The 18,110-nt window shown below is 35.6% G+C and overlaps 1 protein-coding gene across 3 annotated transcripts in view; it reads right to left on the reverse strand.

The window, feature by feature from the left end:
- RB1 (RB transcriptional corepressor 1) overlaps nt 1-18,110 on the reverse strand; it is a 168,211-nt gene that overhangs the window by 18,209 nt on the left and 131,892 nt on the right. For all 3 annotated transcript variants that reach the window (XM_040448408.1, XM_040448410.1, XM_040448409.1), the window contains 3 exons: nt 7,958-8,076; nt 4,499-4,641; nt 1,514-1,659 (listed from right to left, as the gene is read on the reverse strand). In XM_040448408.1, the coding sequence (XP_040304342.1) occupies nt 1,514-1,659; nt 4,499-4,641; nt 7,958-8,076 (408 nt within the window). The remainder of the gene's footprint in view (nt 1-1,513; nt 1,660-4,498; nt 4,642-7,957; nt 8,077-18,110) is intronic.

The raw sequence follows: 18,110 nt of genomic DNA on the forward strand, positions 1-18,110 counted from the left end.
CTGAATAGATATTTCTCTAAAGAAGATAAACAAATGGCCAATAAGCACATGAAAAGTGTGTTTAATGTTCAATCAGTATCATTAGCCATTAGGGAAATGAAAACCAAAACCATAAAGAGATATCACTCTATACCCACTAGGATGAGTATAATTAAAAAAGCAAATAAGAAGTTGGTGAGGATGTGGAGAAACTAGAACCTCATACACTGCTGGTAGGAATGTAAAATGGTGTGGGTAAATTGGAAAATAATCTGGCCAGGCTTCAAAGGTTAAACACAGTTATTATATGACCTGACAATTTCACTTCTAGGTATACATCCAGAAAACTGGAAACATATATCCACAAAAGACTTGTACATACATGTTCACAGTAACATTAATCATGGTAGCCAAAAAATAGAAAGTAAATGTACACTAAATGATGAACAGATATATATGATGTGGTATATCCACACAATGGAATATTATTCAGCAATAAAAAGGAATGAAGTACTTATACAAGCTATAACACAGATAAGCAATGAAAACACTGTACTAAATAAAAGAAGCCAGACACAAAAGACAACAGATTATATGACTGCAATTATTAAAAACGTCCAGAATAGGCAAATCTACAGAGATAGAAAGACTAGTATTGCCTGGGGATGGAGGGAGTGGGGGAACAGGGGGTAAGTACTTAAGGGTATGGTGTTTCTTTCTGGCATGATAAAAAACTGTTTTAAAAGTGTTTGTGACGATGCTTGCACAACTCCATGAATATACTAAAAACCACTGGGGTATATACTTTAATTTGTATGGTATGTGAATTACATCTCAATAAGTTGTTACTAAAAATATATATATATTCTTATTATTCGGTACAGAGAAGAAAAATGAAGATGTGAGAGATGGTTCTCTGTAAATTAAATCTTTCAGTCATTAGTTTGTTCATTCATTCAAACAGTAGGCACTGTTTTAAATAAACTTGGGTTTTTTAAATAAGTTTTTTAATGTTCATTTATTTTTGAGAGACAGAGAGAGAGACAGAGTGCAAGCAGGTGACGGGCAGAGAGAGGGAGACACAGAATCTGAAGCAGCCTCCAGGCTCTGAGCTGTCAGCACAGACCCTGATGCCGGGCTTGAACTCATGAACAGCGAGATCATGACCTGAGCCGAAGTTTGACGCTTACCCGACGGAGCCACCCAGGTGCCCCAGATCAAATTGTTCTTAAATCTCATGCTTTTTCCATACTAACATGAAATCTAGTTTAGCACAAGACAGAAAAAGTCCACAATAAACGGTTTCTTCAATAATTTGTGTAAACAAGATCTTTTAGGTCATTAAGCAAGTTACTAAAATACTCTCAAGCTCTAAAGCTCTAAGAAGTACAGCAAAATTACAAAAGGTAGCTAACAAGTGCACATATATTAAGTCTGCAAAATTGATTTGGCTTCTCATTTGAATCTAATCTTTTAAGAAATCAGTATACAGTTAACAAATAAGTAGGAGAAGAGAAGTGAACTACATTATTACCTGATCCAAATGCCTGTCTCTCATGAGTTCATACTCATTTTGCAGTGTGTGCTGAAAAAGGGTCCAGATGATGTGTTCCAGTTCAGGGTGGTCAGACAGAAGGCGTGCACACAGGGTATTTAGTCGAAGATAGGCCAGTCGGTACACTGGAGACATAAGGGGAATTAATCATGTTTATTATTCATTTTCAATTACAAGTGGATTTTTCGGAACATTAAATTGTTATAACCATAACACTGTTAAACAGCACATTTTTTTCAAGTTTTTATTTAAATTCCAGTTAGTTAACATGTAATATTAGTTCCAGGTGTAGAATTCACTGATTCATTACTTACATGCAACACCCAGCGCTCATCACAAGTGCCCTCCTTAATACCCATCACCTCTTTAAGCCACTCCCTACCTGCCCTTTGGTAACCAACAGCTTGTTGTCTATAGTTAAGAGTTTGTTTCTTGGTCTGCCTCTTTTTTTCCCCTATGTGCATTTGTTTTGTTTTTTAAATTCTACAAATGAGTGAAATCATGGTATCTGTCCTCTGACCAACTTATTTCACTTAGCATAATACTCTCTAGCTCCATCCACATTGTTGCAAATGCCAAGACTTCATCCTTCTTTTTTGTTTTGAGAGAGAGAGGGGGGAGGGAGCATGCAGGCAGGGGAGGGTAGAGGTAGAGAGAGAGAGAGAGAGAGAGAGAGAGAGAGAGAGAGAGGGAGGGAGAGAATCCCAAGCAGTCTCCATGCTCAGCATGGAGCCCAATGTGGGGCTCGAACCCATGAACCATAAGATCATGAGCTGAAATCAAGAGTCGAACACTTAACCAACTGGGTCACTCAGGCACCCCAAGATTTCATTGTTTTCGATGGTTAATATTCCATTGTGTGTGTATATATATATGCGCACGTGTGTGTATATACACATATGTATGTATATATGTGTGTGTACACACATACACGTACATACACACATACCACCTCTTCTTTATCCATGGACTTTTGGGCTCTTTCCATAATTTGGTTATTGTTGATAATACTGCTATAACCATCAGGGTGTGTGTTATCCCTTCCAAATTACATTTCTGTATCCTTTGGGTAAATACCTAATAGTGCAATTGCTGGATCATAGGATAATTCTATTTTTAACTTTTTAAGGAATGTCCATACTGTTTTCCAGGGTGGCTGCACCAGTTTGCATTCCCACCAACAGTAAACAGCATTTTAACAGTAACCTCAGCTACTTCCATCACTATTTTCTTTATGAGTTAATAATCCCTAGTCTTAGTGCAGAGCTATGTACATAGAAGGCAAACTAGCCCTTGGATACTAACATAAGATTTATTTAGAGAGTCTATAAAAAATACTACTGGGATACAGGTTTGGAGAAAAGGAATATACAAAATTGAGGTTTTTTTCCCATCTACTTTATATATTAATGACCTTTGTTTTAATTACACCTTTCAAAGACTCATAAAGTAGTCACAATTTTTAAGGTAACTACTCTACTGGGTCACACTTTAGCATGCATTAGACTTGCCTTGGAAGGCTTGTTAAAATAAGGACTTTCTTTTTTCTTTTTTTTTTTATTTTTATTTTTTTTTTTTTTTGCACGTCCTTCTAGAGTTTCTGATTGAGTATAGCTCTAAATGGAGCCTAAACAAAAATTTTCCTTTCTACAAATTTTCAGGTGAGGTGGATTCTGCTTTTGGGGACCACACTCGCTAACACTGCTCTAACTTAAGGGATATGTTACAATATGCCTATAAAACTCAGCATATTTCTGACCTGAATAAAATCAGAAAAAGTATTTATCGCAGAGGAATCTGGCTTTTCATGTTCCTTCAGAGAGCTTCAAGTGCGTGTGCACTTGCACACAGAGCTGACCCTTAAACAACATGGGTTTGAACTGTGAGGGTCCATTTATACATGGATTTTTTTTTATAAATACACAACAGTACTATAAATGTATTTTCCTTATGATTTTTTTAAAGTTTATTTTGAGAGAGACTGAGCATGAGCAGAGGAGACACACACACACACACACACACACACACACACACAGAGAGAGAGAGAGAGAGAGAGAGAGAGAGAGAGAGAAGAGAAGAGAAGAGAAGAGAAGAGAAGAGAAGAGAAGAGAAGAGAAGAGAAGAGAAGAGAGAATCTCAAGCTGGCTCTGAAGGGTCAGCGCAGAGCCTGAGGTAGGGGCTCAAACTCATGAAACTGTGAGATCATGACCTAAGCCGAAGTCAAGAGTTGGATGCTTCACTGACTGAGCCACCCAGGCACCCCTGATTTTCTTAATAATACTTTTCTCTAACTTCCTTTATTGTAAGAGTACAGTATATAATACATATACAAAATACGTGTCAATTGTTTATGCTGTCGGTGAGACTTCTAGTCAACAGTAGGCTATGAGTAAAGTTTCGGGGGAGTCAAAAGCTGTATGCAGATTTCTGGCTTCATGGGGGATCAGCGCCCCTAACCCCTACATTGTTCAAGGGTCAGCTGTATATACACATGCACAGACACAACTGCCCCACCTCATACACACACAGAGAATGCTCTACAACCTAATTACCAGGAAATATGCCTGAACTAGACCACAGCACACTTTAACAGTCTTAACTTTACATACACACCTGAACAGTAGAGGTACTGTCAGGGGCAAACATTTCCAAAAACAAATTTGAAGGCATAACAAACGCGGCAGCAGCAACAATACCAACATCCAACACTTTTTGAGTGCTTACTATGTGCTAAGCCCTGTTTGAAGCATTTATGTGTTAATTCATTTAATTAACTCAAAAACCCTATAAGGTAGATTATTATTATAAAATAGATTATTATCATTTCCACTTTACAGATGAAGCAACTGAAGCACAGAGATAATAGGTGACAAAGTCAAACCTAGTAAGCAGAAGGGCTATGATTTGAACCCAGTCACAGCCAGGTTTCAGAGGTCATGTTCTTGAAAGTAATCATCTACTAACCTTTTTTGTAAAAAAGTGAAAGGGAGGTAGATTTCAATGGCTTCTGAGTCTGGAAGGCTGAGGTTGCTTGTGCCTCTGTGTTTGCAGTAGAATTTACACGTGTAGTTCCTTTTTTCTTTGGGGATCTGATTGGAGAAAGATACCTAGACATATTCAAAGGAAAAGACTTCATTTGAAGTTCGCTAAGAGTCTCTTTCTCTTTCTCTGTCTCTCATGCACACACAAACACAGCTGTACACATGCGTCTAAACATATCTATTTAGTTTGTTATTATACATCAAATTCCTTCATTCAGCAAGCTATTTAAATACAAGCTAGAAAAGATACTGCCTAAGAGGAAAACTAAGCTGGTTGTTATAATTTCTAACTATTTTAAGAAATGGCTTTTTCTGGGAGTTACTGCTTTACTGGAAAAAAAAAAGACAGCTACATTTGTATATATGCTCAATTTTAATAGTTACAGTGAGATTGAGATCATAAAATAACTCTAGCTTAAAAGAATAAGTTACTGACACCAAAATAGTGTTGTCATGTTTCTGATTCTCCTCTTAAAAATGTTGCATTGATAGGGCACCTGGTTGGCTCAGTCAGTTAGAACATCCAACTCTTGGTTTCAGCTGAGGCCATGATCTCACAGTTCATGGGTTCGAACCCCACATGGAACTCTGCACTGACAGCACACAGCCTGCTTGGGATTCTCTCTCTCTCTCTCTCTCTCTCTCTCTCTCTCTCTGTCTCTAAGCTAATAAATAAACTTAAAAAAAATGTTTCATTGATAACTATGGTTCATATATATGATAAAACTTAAGTTATACACACACACATACCATCTAAATTACACAGTACAGAATTCTATCTAATACTTCAGATAACATTATCAAGGAAGATTTATACCTATATACTAAACATGTCAGGCATAAATCAAGGAAGATATTAGTAAATATTATATCTCAATTTCTGACATTCTACCACTCTTGTGTTACCTTTTATAGGATAATCCAGAGCTACTTTATAATTTTGTCCTGTAGCTGAGAAGTAACTCTGAGCAAGAAGGAGGATTTAAACCTTACTATGGATGTTTCCACTACATATAGTTAACTATAGTATTATATATATTTATATTATATATATAATATAGTTATATTATATATAATATAATATATATAGTTATAATATTATATATAATATATATAGTTATAATATTATATATAATATATATAGTTATATTATATATAACTATAGTATTAGTTAACACTACATATGTTAACTAATACACTAAGAAAAGGGAATCACCATCATAATCTTTTAAGTAACAGGGTCTAGTCTATTTCCAATCTTGTATTTCCCTTCAATTCACTAATTCATAATATTGTAGACAAATTTAACTTGGATAGAAGTTAATCTCCCTTGAGTTCTAGGTACAAATATTCAATTACCTACAGGACATCACTACTTGAATCTCAAACTTAAGAAGGCCAAAGGGGAGCTCTTGATTTCTTCCCTCTGTTTTTCCCGTTTCAATAAATGGCTCCACATTACATCCTGTTTCTTAAGTCTAAAATATAGGCGTTATGTTTAATTTCTTCCTCTTCCCAATTCCTCAAACTCAATGCAAAACGAAATCTTATTAAATCTTCCTCTAAAATACATCCTAGATCTTTCCATTTCTTTCTATCTCTACTGATGTATCTTAGACCAAGTCACCTACCTCTCTCACTTGGACTATGGAAATTATCTCCAAACTGGTCTTCCTACTTCTTCTTTACCCTCCTCCAAACCTATCTGCACTTCAAACAGCAGCTAGAAAATGGCTCTTTAAAAATACAAATTATAGCAAGCTGCACCCTTACTTAAACTTTAATGCTTTCCCACTGCCCTTCTAAAATCCAAACCCCTTCCTATGGCCCATGGAAACCTAAAAGGTCCAGCCCTGGTTTGCCTCTCCAAACTTGTCTTTTGTACCTCCAACCTCCTCTTGCTCACTTTACCCCAAGCACACTGGGATTTCCTTCTGTTCCTCAGACCAGCTAAGTTTGATCTGCCCTAGGGCCACCACACTTACTGTTTGCTCTGCCTGGAATGCATATCATGAAGATTCATGACTGGTCAGCATCCATCTGTGCTTGAGGTGTCAGGTGCAATATCACTTTATTAGAAAAAGTTTCCCTAAACATTCCTACACTCTCAGTTTCTCGCTTTCATATCACTTATTTCCATTATAAAACTTAATATACTCTATTTTATTTTCTTTTTAAGTAATCTCTACTCCCAACACGGGGCTTGAACTCATGACCCTGAGATCAAGGGTCACATGCTCTACTGACTGAGCCAGCCGGGCACCCCAAACCTAGTATACTCTAAAAGCACATCATATATTAGTTTACTTCCTCCATAATATAAGCACTATGAAGAGAAGAACCTAGTCCACCTTACCCACCTTTTATTCCCAGAGTCTAGAAAACTTCCTGGCACTTAGACAACTGCTTACTGAATTAAAGAAAAAGATAATGCTTGATTATTTACATTAATGCATAACTTAGCCAACAAATTTATATGTAAAGGCAGAAGCGTCATATGCTAGAAATAGTTTGGGTACAAGTTAGCATGGAAAGGACATCTCTGGAAAGTAGTCCCTGAACTAATCACAGAGCACTATAATGTCAATTCCTAGACAAAACTAAATAGAAACAACATTAGGTACACTTCTATAAAAGGCAGAAGAGCTAGAATGCTTAGGAGCATGCACTTCAGGGTCAGATTGCTTGGGTTTGATTTCTGTTGAGTTTTGGCAAGTTACCTTATTCCTCTAATTCCTATTTTACAGAGAACTGAGGCTGATAGCAGTATATATCACCTTATAGGGATGTTATGAAGACCAAATGGGAAAAAAAAACAATCTCAAGTATTTAGCCAACTGTCCAGCCCATAGTGAACCCTCAATAAATATTAGCTATTTGCTTTTTTCTTCCATTATCGTCACCATCATCATCATCGTGTACGTATTAACTGATTTAGTTTCATATCCTACGCTAATCCCTATGCCTATCCTATGCTTTACCCCAAATGCATTGATCTGTACTCCCTGAAAATGTTTCCCACTTTCTTGGCATTACACTTTGGAACTCATGCCATTTCTGACTCTTGGAACACCGTCTGTCTCCTCCCTCCTCTCCAGTTTCCATAGAGAAATCCTACTTTCCATCTTTCAGACCTAACTAAATTGCCATCTCTGCCATGAAAACTATCCTCATTACATCAAACATGAGTGATTTCAGTAGCACTTGGTACCACTTTTATATGATCTTGGGTCATGTATCTTATATTCCTGCTCCCTCAAAGCAAGAACAATGTCTTATTCAAAATTCTATTCCTTACAGTTTCCATCTAGTATCTTGCATCACACCATGCTCAAAACCTATTTGCAGGTTGAGTTAATAGCACAGCATACATTCTACTTACATATCTGCTGCAGTGTGATTACTCTGGAGAGGAAGGCTGAGAGTACAAGCAGATTCAAGGTGATCAGCTGGTCCTTCTCGGTCCTTTGCTTGTTTAATAAGATCAAATAAAGGTGAATCCTATATGAAACCAGACGACATTAAAACCACACTGGTAAGTATGATTTTCCCATGTGCATATCAAAATCCTACTGCCTGACATGGGGAGTGCTACAAAGTTAGTTACAATTGACAGCAGTGATTTAGAATTCAAATGAGATCCTTTTCTTCACTTTGACAATATTGATTGCCAATTTTTATTCTATATACATAAAATAAAGGACCAGAAAAATGCATAACTTGAAATGTTTATGTTAGAAAAGAAATTAAAAGTTAGGGAGAAATACAGAGAAAATACCTAAATATGGCACAAAGACAAATAATAAAGATATGAGCATAATTTAATGAAACTAAAAGATACATGCACTGTTTGATCACAAAGCTAGTAACTGGTTCTTTGAATTAACTAGAAAAATTAAATCTCCAGTCAGATTGAGAAAAAGAGAAGAAATAAACAGTAATAGGAACAAAAAGTGGGACTATTATCACAAAAATTAGGAAGATAATAGGGGATTGTTATAAATAGTTTTATGCCAATAAATTGGAAAACTTAGACCAAGTAGAAAATTCCACAGAAATATAAATGAACTAAACAATAAAATAAAGTAGTAATAGTCCTATATAAACTATTCAAAAACTAGAATCAATAATTAAAAATCTCCCCATAAGGAAAATATTAAGCATATCAAACACCTTTGGTTTTACCGGCAAAATCTACCAAACATAAAAAGAACAGATAATTACACTTTTACTCAAACTTTACTGACAATGGAAAAAGTAGAAACATTCTTGATCTCATCTTATGAGGCTAGTACAACAATGATACTAAAACTCGTCAAGGACATCACAAAAAGGTAAGTTATACCCCATTCCCACTCATGAACAGAGAGATAAAAATCTCTCAACATCACTTTATTTCTATTATAGAACTATATATTTCTTTTCTTTTTTTTTTTTAAGTAACCTCTACTCCCAACATGGGGCTTGAACTCATGACCCTGAGATCAAGAGTATTTACACAAAGTGATGTGTAAACATAATTGAAAATTTTATAATGAAGTCATGAGTAACATTATTACTAATACTAATTTTTACAATAAGGACCATTTAACATTGAAGAAAAAGGTTCTAGGTGATAAGGCGTTCCTTCTATCTCACAAGTTTATTTTCTACTATAATATATAATCAGAGAAGTTGCTTATTTCTTACATTTGGAACTTACTTTCTTTTATGGCCTAATATATAAATACTTTTATAAACATTCCATGGGTACTGGAAAACTACTTTCAGCTTATAGAACTTTATATATCAATTACATGTTTACTAATTATAGCATTTACATCTTCCATATATTTATCTTTTGTCCACTTGAGCTATGGTGGGTTGGGAAGCATGAGTTAAAGTCTCCTTATACTAATAATGCATTTATTACTATTTCATGTAAGAAGTTTTTTCTCAATGAATTTGAATACTATGCTACTGAGTGTATATTCAGAACTGTCAAATCTTCACTAAAGATTGCATTCTTGAACACTACAACATGGCTTTCTGTTCCTTAATTGTAGTATGTTGAACCTATTAAACCGATGTTAAGATTGTGACTTCTTTTTCTCTTACTATTAGCCCAATATGCCTTTCTCTGTTCTTTCATTTTCAACATTGCTGAGTAACATTATTTGAATACAACATATATTTAGGTTTTGGGTTTTTTTAAATCCAATTTGGGTGATTTTTTAAATGTTTATTCATTTTTGAGAGACAGAGAGAGATGGAGTGCAAGTGGGGGTGGGGCAGAGGGAGAAGACGACATAGAATCCAAAGCAGGCTCCAGGCTCTTAGCTGTCAGCACAGAGCCCAACGTGGGGCTCAAACTCACAAACCATGAGATCATGACCTGGGCCGAAGGTGGACGCTTAACCAAATTTCAATGATTTTTAGACATTTATAATTGCTGACAGATTTGGTTTTGTGTGGTTCCTGTGTTTTATGGTAGCATTGTTTTCATCACTTTTTAAAGTGTTTCACTAAATGATCTGTGATATCTAAAAAAAAAAAAAAAAAAAGGACTTTGCAGGCTTAACCAAAATCCAGAAGTCAAAGAAAAAGATGAACTGATTTGACTACATAAAAACTAAAAACTTTTGACTAAAACCACAATAAACCAAGTTAAATTAAATCTTTTAAAAAATAAATAATATTAGGGTTTTTTCCTACAGCTTCATAACATGATTTTTATTATAAATAATTCTTTTCTATTCTTTCCTTTCATTAGGGGTACTCTGAAGTGCAATCTAAGTAAAGGCTTTCATTGGAGTAAGGTAAGGCTAACAACACCAGTTAATACATGTAGTCATATTCAATGTTTTACATATTCTAGTCACTGACAAATTGAATATACTTATTTAACTAAAATAGTGTGGGTATAAATCCATCTATAAATCCATATATTCAGCAGTAGTGGCCTATTCCCATTTTTATTTCAATGATATTTTAAGAGACCCTAAGACTCACTAAGAAATGCAAGTAAACCTGAGCCTTCACAGGATTTAGGTATACTACAAATCAGGCATTCTACTTTCTCTTCAGATTAGCACAACAGGCTGGGCTGTGGATTAGCATAACAGTATTATACTAAAGTGAATGCCTCCTCCAAGGGTTAAGGTAGCATTTTTTAACCAATAGTCTTCATGTTTCACTCAAGTATCCCTTTTATTCCTCCATCTCCCAACACAAGTGGTAACACAGATATATAGATATGTTTATAATGAGTATGTCATGATAGTGGGAAAGAAGTACAGTGCAGTGGTCAGGCATGAGACTCTGGAGCCACACCACACAGAATCAAATCCCAGCCACTTATTGGTTGCGTAACTTTGGACAAGTTGCTTAACCTCATGATTCACTCCTCTGAACTGTTATGTGGAGATACTAATCATGATAGTAACTTATAGTATTGTGAGAATAAAGTGAATAACACATGTTAAACATTTAGAACAAAGCCTGGCACAGAGTGCTATGTAAGCATTTGAAATTATTATGGTTCAGTTCTTATTTATACATAATAAATGCTTTTATACAAAGGATGATGTATCTGTTCAAATATATGAATGTATACCTCATACATTCCATCTGTCTATCCACCCAATATTTGTTGTTTGTCTACTTGGTAAGTGGCCCTATGCTAGGAATTAAAAATTACAAACAACCCTCCAATTGCCAGATACCAATGGACTGGAAGAATCATTTCAGAAACGTCTGTCTTCTTCCACCTTACTCAACATATTCAATTGAGGTCTATGTGCAAAATAAACTTCGATAATCCTCTACCACCAAAATACTCTTGCTCTTTTCTAGTTTTTCCCATATCATTATCACTCCTTATAACCTGTTGTCCAAAGCAAAAAAGGAGTCATCTTCAATTATTTTTTCCCTCACACTCCACTATCCCATCCAGGAAAGTCATGCTGACTCTAACTTCAAAATATATCCCAAGTCTAACTTCTCATCATCTCTAACATTACTGTAGTCTAAGTCATTATTCTCTCTTGTCTGTACTACCACAAAAGCATCCTCCGACTGTTTTTCAACACTTCCACTCTTGCTGCCTCCCAGCTCTTCTCAATAGAGTTAATAGGCTATTCCTCACACCCTCCACCCTACTCAATGACTTCTCATCACACTAGAATAAATCCAAACTTAATGTCTGGCCCTTGTTACCTCCCAGGACTCACTTTCTACTGCTTTCCTCCTTTTACTCCTGTCATACTAGTCATCTTTATATTCCTTGAACACAGCATGATTCTGTCTCTGTTTCCATATATGCTCTTTCCTCTGTCTGCAGTGCTCTTTGCCAGAATTTTCCAAGCTCAACCCATTCTATTATTCACATTGTCTCCTCAAATAGCACCTTCTCAGCAAAGCCTTCTCTGAACATCCTGTCCAAGGCAGTCATAATTCCCACTTGTTTGCTACTCCCAACTCTGCCTTATTTTCTTCATAGCACTGATCACTATTTGAAATTATATTATGCGTTCATTTGTTTACTTGTATATTGTCTCCTCCAGTTATCTTGTTCACAACAGCATTTCCAATGTCTAAAAATGCCTGGCACACAGTAGAGACTCAACATTTATTGAATAAATGAAGTGAGTAGGTAAAAAGTGTTCAAAATTCTTTGAGGTTAATTCTGCCTTAAAGTGAGGATAAGATTAAAAATAGAAGTTTCTTAGTTATATATACCCTAGATCTTTTAAAAATAATTTACCTACTGCTTTCCCCCATCTTTTTCCCTCAAGCATTAGTCAAACATAGTATGTGTACCTTAGCCATAAAGAAAGCAAAAACAGGAAAATTATTTCAGAATGCCTATTCTTAGAAGACTTGTTCAAAGTGAAGTGCAGTAGAGTACCTTGGAGCACTTAGGGAACCTGGAGTAAAACTATTAGTTTTGTCTATGAAGTAGTTCCAGGGAAAGATATTCCTCCTCCCCACATGGTGCTCAGAGTCCAGTAGGAAGAGGCATACAATAAACAAGGAATGACACATTCGGAAAAAATCTATGAAAAAATAGAGTTTCTCATGAAGAATACAAATGGAAACACTGGTAGAGGGGGTTAGTTCAAGGAAGATATATCTGAGAAGGTAACATGGATGCTGAGATGTGAAGAGAAGTTGTACTTTGAGAGAAGCAGGAGGCAGAGGTTTCCTAAGATGAAAGAAAATGTGATAAGAAACTAATGTTAGTTTAGGAACTAAAAAAGACACTACTAGTACTAAAGTAAAGTGGTGGTATAGTAGTGAAGAGATTGCTAGAGAAAAAGGTGGGTAGCTGTTTGATGATGCAAAATCCTACAGACCATGCTACAAAGTCTGAGCATGCTAAGAGAAATGGAACATCTATTACAATAGAAACTATGTTTTAAGATACAGATTTTTTGTGTCAAAAATCACTAATATAGAGATAGCTAGTTCAATTGTGCCTTGTTTCCTATTATATATATTTGTAGCATAGAACTGGGGTTCTAAAAATATTTGATTAATTGAATGATGTATTGTTTGCTTTCAGGAATGTACTGCAGGTGATAGAGGTCACCATAATCCATACTGCCTTAACTCTGTTACAAGTGACAGAATTTCCTATCAATTTCTTAGCTCCGTTATGAGTGAAGAATGTGTCAGGCATGTTTAGTACCAAGTCTAGTGAGAGCAAACAACTTTGGAGTTGTGTGCATGTAACTCAGGAATTAATGCTACTGATCTGAAATTTAAAAAAAAAGAAAAGCCTACTATTTACTTAATTTAGTCCTCAGCTTCACTGTAAGCAGAACGGAAAATATGAAATTACCAGTATACTCTGGGTTATTTATATTTCAGCAGTAGTATGTTATCAACAAAAATGTCTTTCAGCTTTTCTTCTCTCCAAAAGAAAAATGTCTATAAGTAGTATAAAACAGGGCCAGGGCCAGGACTAGGGTAAAGCAAGAGAGGTGCCTTGGATGCAAAATTTAAGGAGGCAATAACTTATACTTGCATGACCCTAATATGAAATTTGCCCTATGGGGCACTGAACACTAAATTGATAATGAAAGTTAATTTAAGATACATTTGGCAAAGCAAAATGATGTATTATTTTTATGGTTTCCTTAGGATTAAAGCACTTTGAGTTTACAAAGTTTTTTACAAAGTTTACAAATGTATTATCTCATGTAATCCTCAAAATAAACCTGTGAATTAAGCGTTACCACTACTAATTTTACAGATTAGAAAATTTCGCTATTCTAGTAAATTCTAACAATACTGTATTATAAACTAAAATTATTTTCAGAGCACAGGATAATAACTTTTGACATTTATAAATATAAAAACCAAAACTCTTTTAAGCTGTTTTTACATAATGAATACAGTAGCTTCCTAGAACTAGTATTAATTATGAATTATTAAAAATATTTTATTAATTTCACTATTATTTTTCATCTTTATCCAAAGGATTTCCTGGAAAAGAAATCCATATTAATATCTGTCATTAACAATAGTAGCATTTAGTAAATGCTTACTGCATGTATGCGTTTAATTTTCACAAAACCCTACGATGTAGGTATACTATCCCCACTTGACACAGAAAATGAAGCTAACAAAGGCATTTGAACTTAGGCAGCCAGGCTGCAGAGTCTGAGCTCGTATGCACTATGACTACACTATAATATTTCATTAATTTCTTAGTACAAAAGACAGCAGCAATAAAACAAGTGCATGAATTAATTTTACCAAAGCTAATTCTGGTATTATACACTATTTAATAAAGTTAAATATTCCTGATGATCATTCTTCTCGCAAAAAACAACACAAAGTCGTATTTATTTAATCAGAGAGGACTTCTACAATATTTGCTTAAAATAATTACATAACTTACCAAACAGTGACAGCTTATATAAAATATTATTTTTCCTTTCAAGGGTAACTATTTGGTATAGTAAATACCAGAATAATATAATGATGAACTATGAATCAAATTTTGACAATGCTTGACAATTTATATTATAACCAGTTTGAGCAATGTTTGAGTTAGAAGCATTGTTTTTGAAAAACACACTCGTTAAATATAAGAAATTATGCAAAAGAGAACCAAAATTCTAACTAGATTTTCACTATAAGTGATCATTTGAAGCAACTTTTAAAAAGTCTCCCAAAACAGTTCAGGCCCCGCGTCAGGCTTGGGCTGATGGCTGGGAGCCTGGAGCCTGCTTCCAGTTCTGTGTCTCCCTCTCTCTCTGCCCCTCCCCCGTTCATGCTCTGTCTCTCTCTGTCTCAAAAATAAATAAATGTTAAAAAAAAAATTTAAAAAAAAGTCTCCCAAAACAGCAATCCCTTTGTTACATTACAGACTAAAAGCAGATATTTTTAAGAACTTGAAAACTTTAATTAATTTCTTTTTTTATTTTAGAGAGAGTGTGAGTGGGGGAGGGGACAGAGGGGGGAAAGAGAATCTTTATATTTTTCAATTATTTTTTTAAATTTATTTATTTTGAGAGAGAGTGAGCACACGTGGGGATGGAAAGGGAGAGAGAGAGAATCCTAAGCAGGCTCCTCACTGACAGCACAGAGCCCAATGTGGGGCTTGAACTCACCAACTCTGAGATCATGACGTGAGCCAAAACCAAGAGTTGGACTCTTAGCTGACTCAGCCACCCACGTACCCCGAGAAAGAGAATCTTAAGTAGGCTCCATGTTCAGCGTAGAGTCCAACAAGGGGCTCATTCCCACGACCCTGCGGTCATGACTTGAGCCAAAATCAAGAGTCAGACACTCAACCAACTGAGCCTCCCAGGCGCCCCAGGACTTGAAAACTTCAAAGTAGTAGTAATGTTATATCAATTATATACAATTTTACACACAAACGTATATATATTTTTAAATTTACACCCAAGTTAGTTAGCATATAGTGCAACAATGATTTCAGGAGTAGATTCCTTAATGCCCCTTACCTGTTTTAGTCCATCCTCCCTCCCGTATCCCTCCGTTTGTTCTCCATATTTAAGAGTCTCTTATGTTTTGTCTCCTCCTTATTTTTATATTATTTTTGCTTCCCTTCCCTTGTGTTCATCTGTTCTGTGTCTTAAAGTCCTCATATGAGTGAAGTCATATGATATTTATCTTTCTCTAATTTCGCTTAGCATAATACCCTCTAGTTCCATCCAGGGAGTTGAAAATGGCAACATTTCATTCTTTTAATTACTGAGTAATACTTCATGGTATATACTTACCACATCTTCTTTATCCATTCATCTATTGATGGACATTTGGGCTCTTTCCATACTTTGGCTATTGTTGATAGTGCCGCTATAAACATTGGGGTGCATGTGCCCCTTCGAAACAACATACCTGTATCCCTTGGATAAATACCTAATAGTACAATTGCTGGGTCATACGGTAGTTCTATTTTTAACTTTCTGAGGAACCTCGATACTGTTTTCCAGAGTGGCTGCTCCAGCTTGCACTCCCACCAGCAGTGGAAAAGAAATCCTCTTTCTCCGCATCCTCGCCAACATCTGTTGTTGCCAGAGCTATTAATGTTAACCATCCTGACAGGTGTAAGGTGGCATCTCATTGTGGTTTTTACTGGTATTTCCCTGATGATGAGTGATGTTGAGCATTTTTTCATGTGTCAGTTGGCCATCTGGATGTCTTCTTTGGAGAGGTGTCTATTCATGTCTTTTGCCCATTTCTTCACTGGATTATTTGTTTTTTGGGTGTTGAGTTTGAGAAATTTTTCATAGATTTTGGATACTAACCCTTTATCTGATACATCATTTGCAAATATCTTCTCCCATTCTGTCGGTTGCCTTTTAGTTTTGCTGATTGTTTCCTTCACTGTGCAGAAGCTTTTTATTTTGATGAGGTCCCAATAGTTCGTTTTTGCTTTTGTTTCCATTGCCTCTGGAGACGTGTTGAGTAAGAAGTTGCTGAGGCGAAGATCAAAGAGGTTTCTGCCTGCTTTCTCGAGGATTTTGATGGCTTCCTGTCTTACATTGAGGTCTTTCATCCATTTTGGGTGTATTTTTGTATGTGGTACACACAAATATTTAAAACAACCATGTACCCCAAAATGCATTTTTAAAAGTATTTTCAAGGGGCACCTGGGTGGGTCAGTCAGTTAAGGTCTGACTTTGGCTCAGGTCATGATCTCATGGTTCGTGGGTTTGAGTCCCAACTTGGGCTCTGTGCTGACAGCTCAGAGCCTGAAGCCTGCTCCTGATTCTGTGTCTCCCTCTCTCTGCCCCTCCCCTAATTATGCTTTCTCTCTGTCTCTCAAAAATAAATAAATGTTAAAAAATTTTTTTTTAAATATTTTCTAAATTGATATCTTCATCGACTCTTTCAAAAGCAATGAGAATATATCAATTTGGGTAGATCTTTTTTTTTTTAAACGTTTATTTATTTTTTAGAGACACAGCATGAGTGGGGAAGGGGCTGGGAAAAAGGGGGACAGAGGAGCTGAAGCAGGCTCTGCGCTGCCAGCAGCAAGCCCCACACAGGGCTTGAACTCATGAACTGTGAGATCATGACTTGAGCCGAAGTTGGACACTTAACTGACTAAACCACCCAGGTGCCTCAGATCTTATTTTATTTCAAATTAAGTTATTTTGTGGTATTGGGTATTATTTAAAGTCTTTTCTAAAGATGTAGCTCACACAATATGTTATATTTTGCATTTGTTGCATTAATTTTAAAATACTGTTTTAAGAAAGGAATTCCTAACTCAAAATTAGCCAAGAATTCTAAAACTAGGTCAGGGTATACTTAAAGATGTTTGACATAATTGCTCTGGGTAGGCAGCTCCAAGCACAATAACAAAATTTATCCAATTAAACTACTATAGCCATTTTTCTAAATGAAATAATACAGGAGTCAAAAGTCCACTCCTATCAGTACGATCTTCAATGGCCATGGCAAGCATATCCAATGAGAGCTTCCTCCATTCTAGCAGTCATGATAAAAATCATGTTCAAGAGTCATTATTTGTAGAACTTACCCTAAATACTGTGGGAAAGTTATTGTCCTTAATCCAAAGAAAAAATCTTATTCTAACTGAAAGTATAAGAAAACCTATAGTGAATATTTGCAAAATGAATAAGAATTCACATAGTAGGAGGAATACTATAAAAGGAACTAATAGAGTGTGAGAAACAGACGTTAAAAGAGAAATAGGGTATGAAAGTTTCTGAAAAGAAACTAGCATGTCTGAATATGATGAAAATCAGTTTTTGTCAAACTGTGAAAGAAGAGAGGGTTTTGACTGAAAAGAAAAGCACAAGAAGCAAATAGATAATGCAGCAAATGGTTTTTTCAAAGACTACAAAGAAAATATTTAGTGGAATACTTAACTTTTGAAAATTATGTATTTATCTCTATATTGTATCCAGGACTCGGAAAGCAGTTTTTCTCTCAGACTCAGGCAAGCTGTCTCATTTCATTACTTAGCTACTGAAGTTAACTGCCAGCATAATCACTTTCTGGACAACACTTCACTCTGTTTTGCCACTTAATTTTGTCATATA

Source organism: Herpailurus yagouaroundi, unplaced genomic scaffold (assembly GCF_014898765.1).
Source record: "Herpailurus yagouaroundi ecotype Mexico unplaced genomic scaffold, PumYag 197, whole genome shotgun sequence".
Taxonomy (NCBI): domain Eukaryota; kingdom Metazoa; phylum Chordata; class Mammalia; order Carnivora; family Felidae; genus Herpailurus; species Herpailurus yagouaroundi.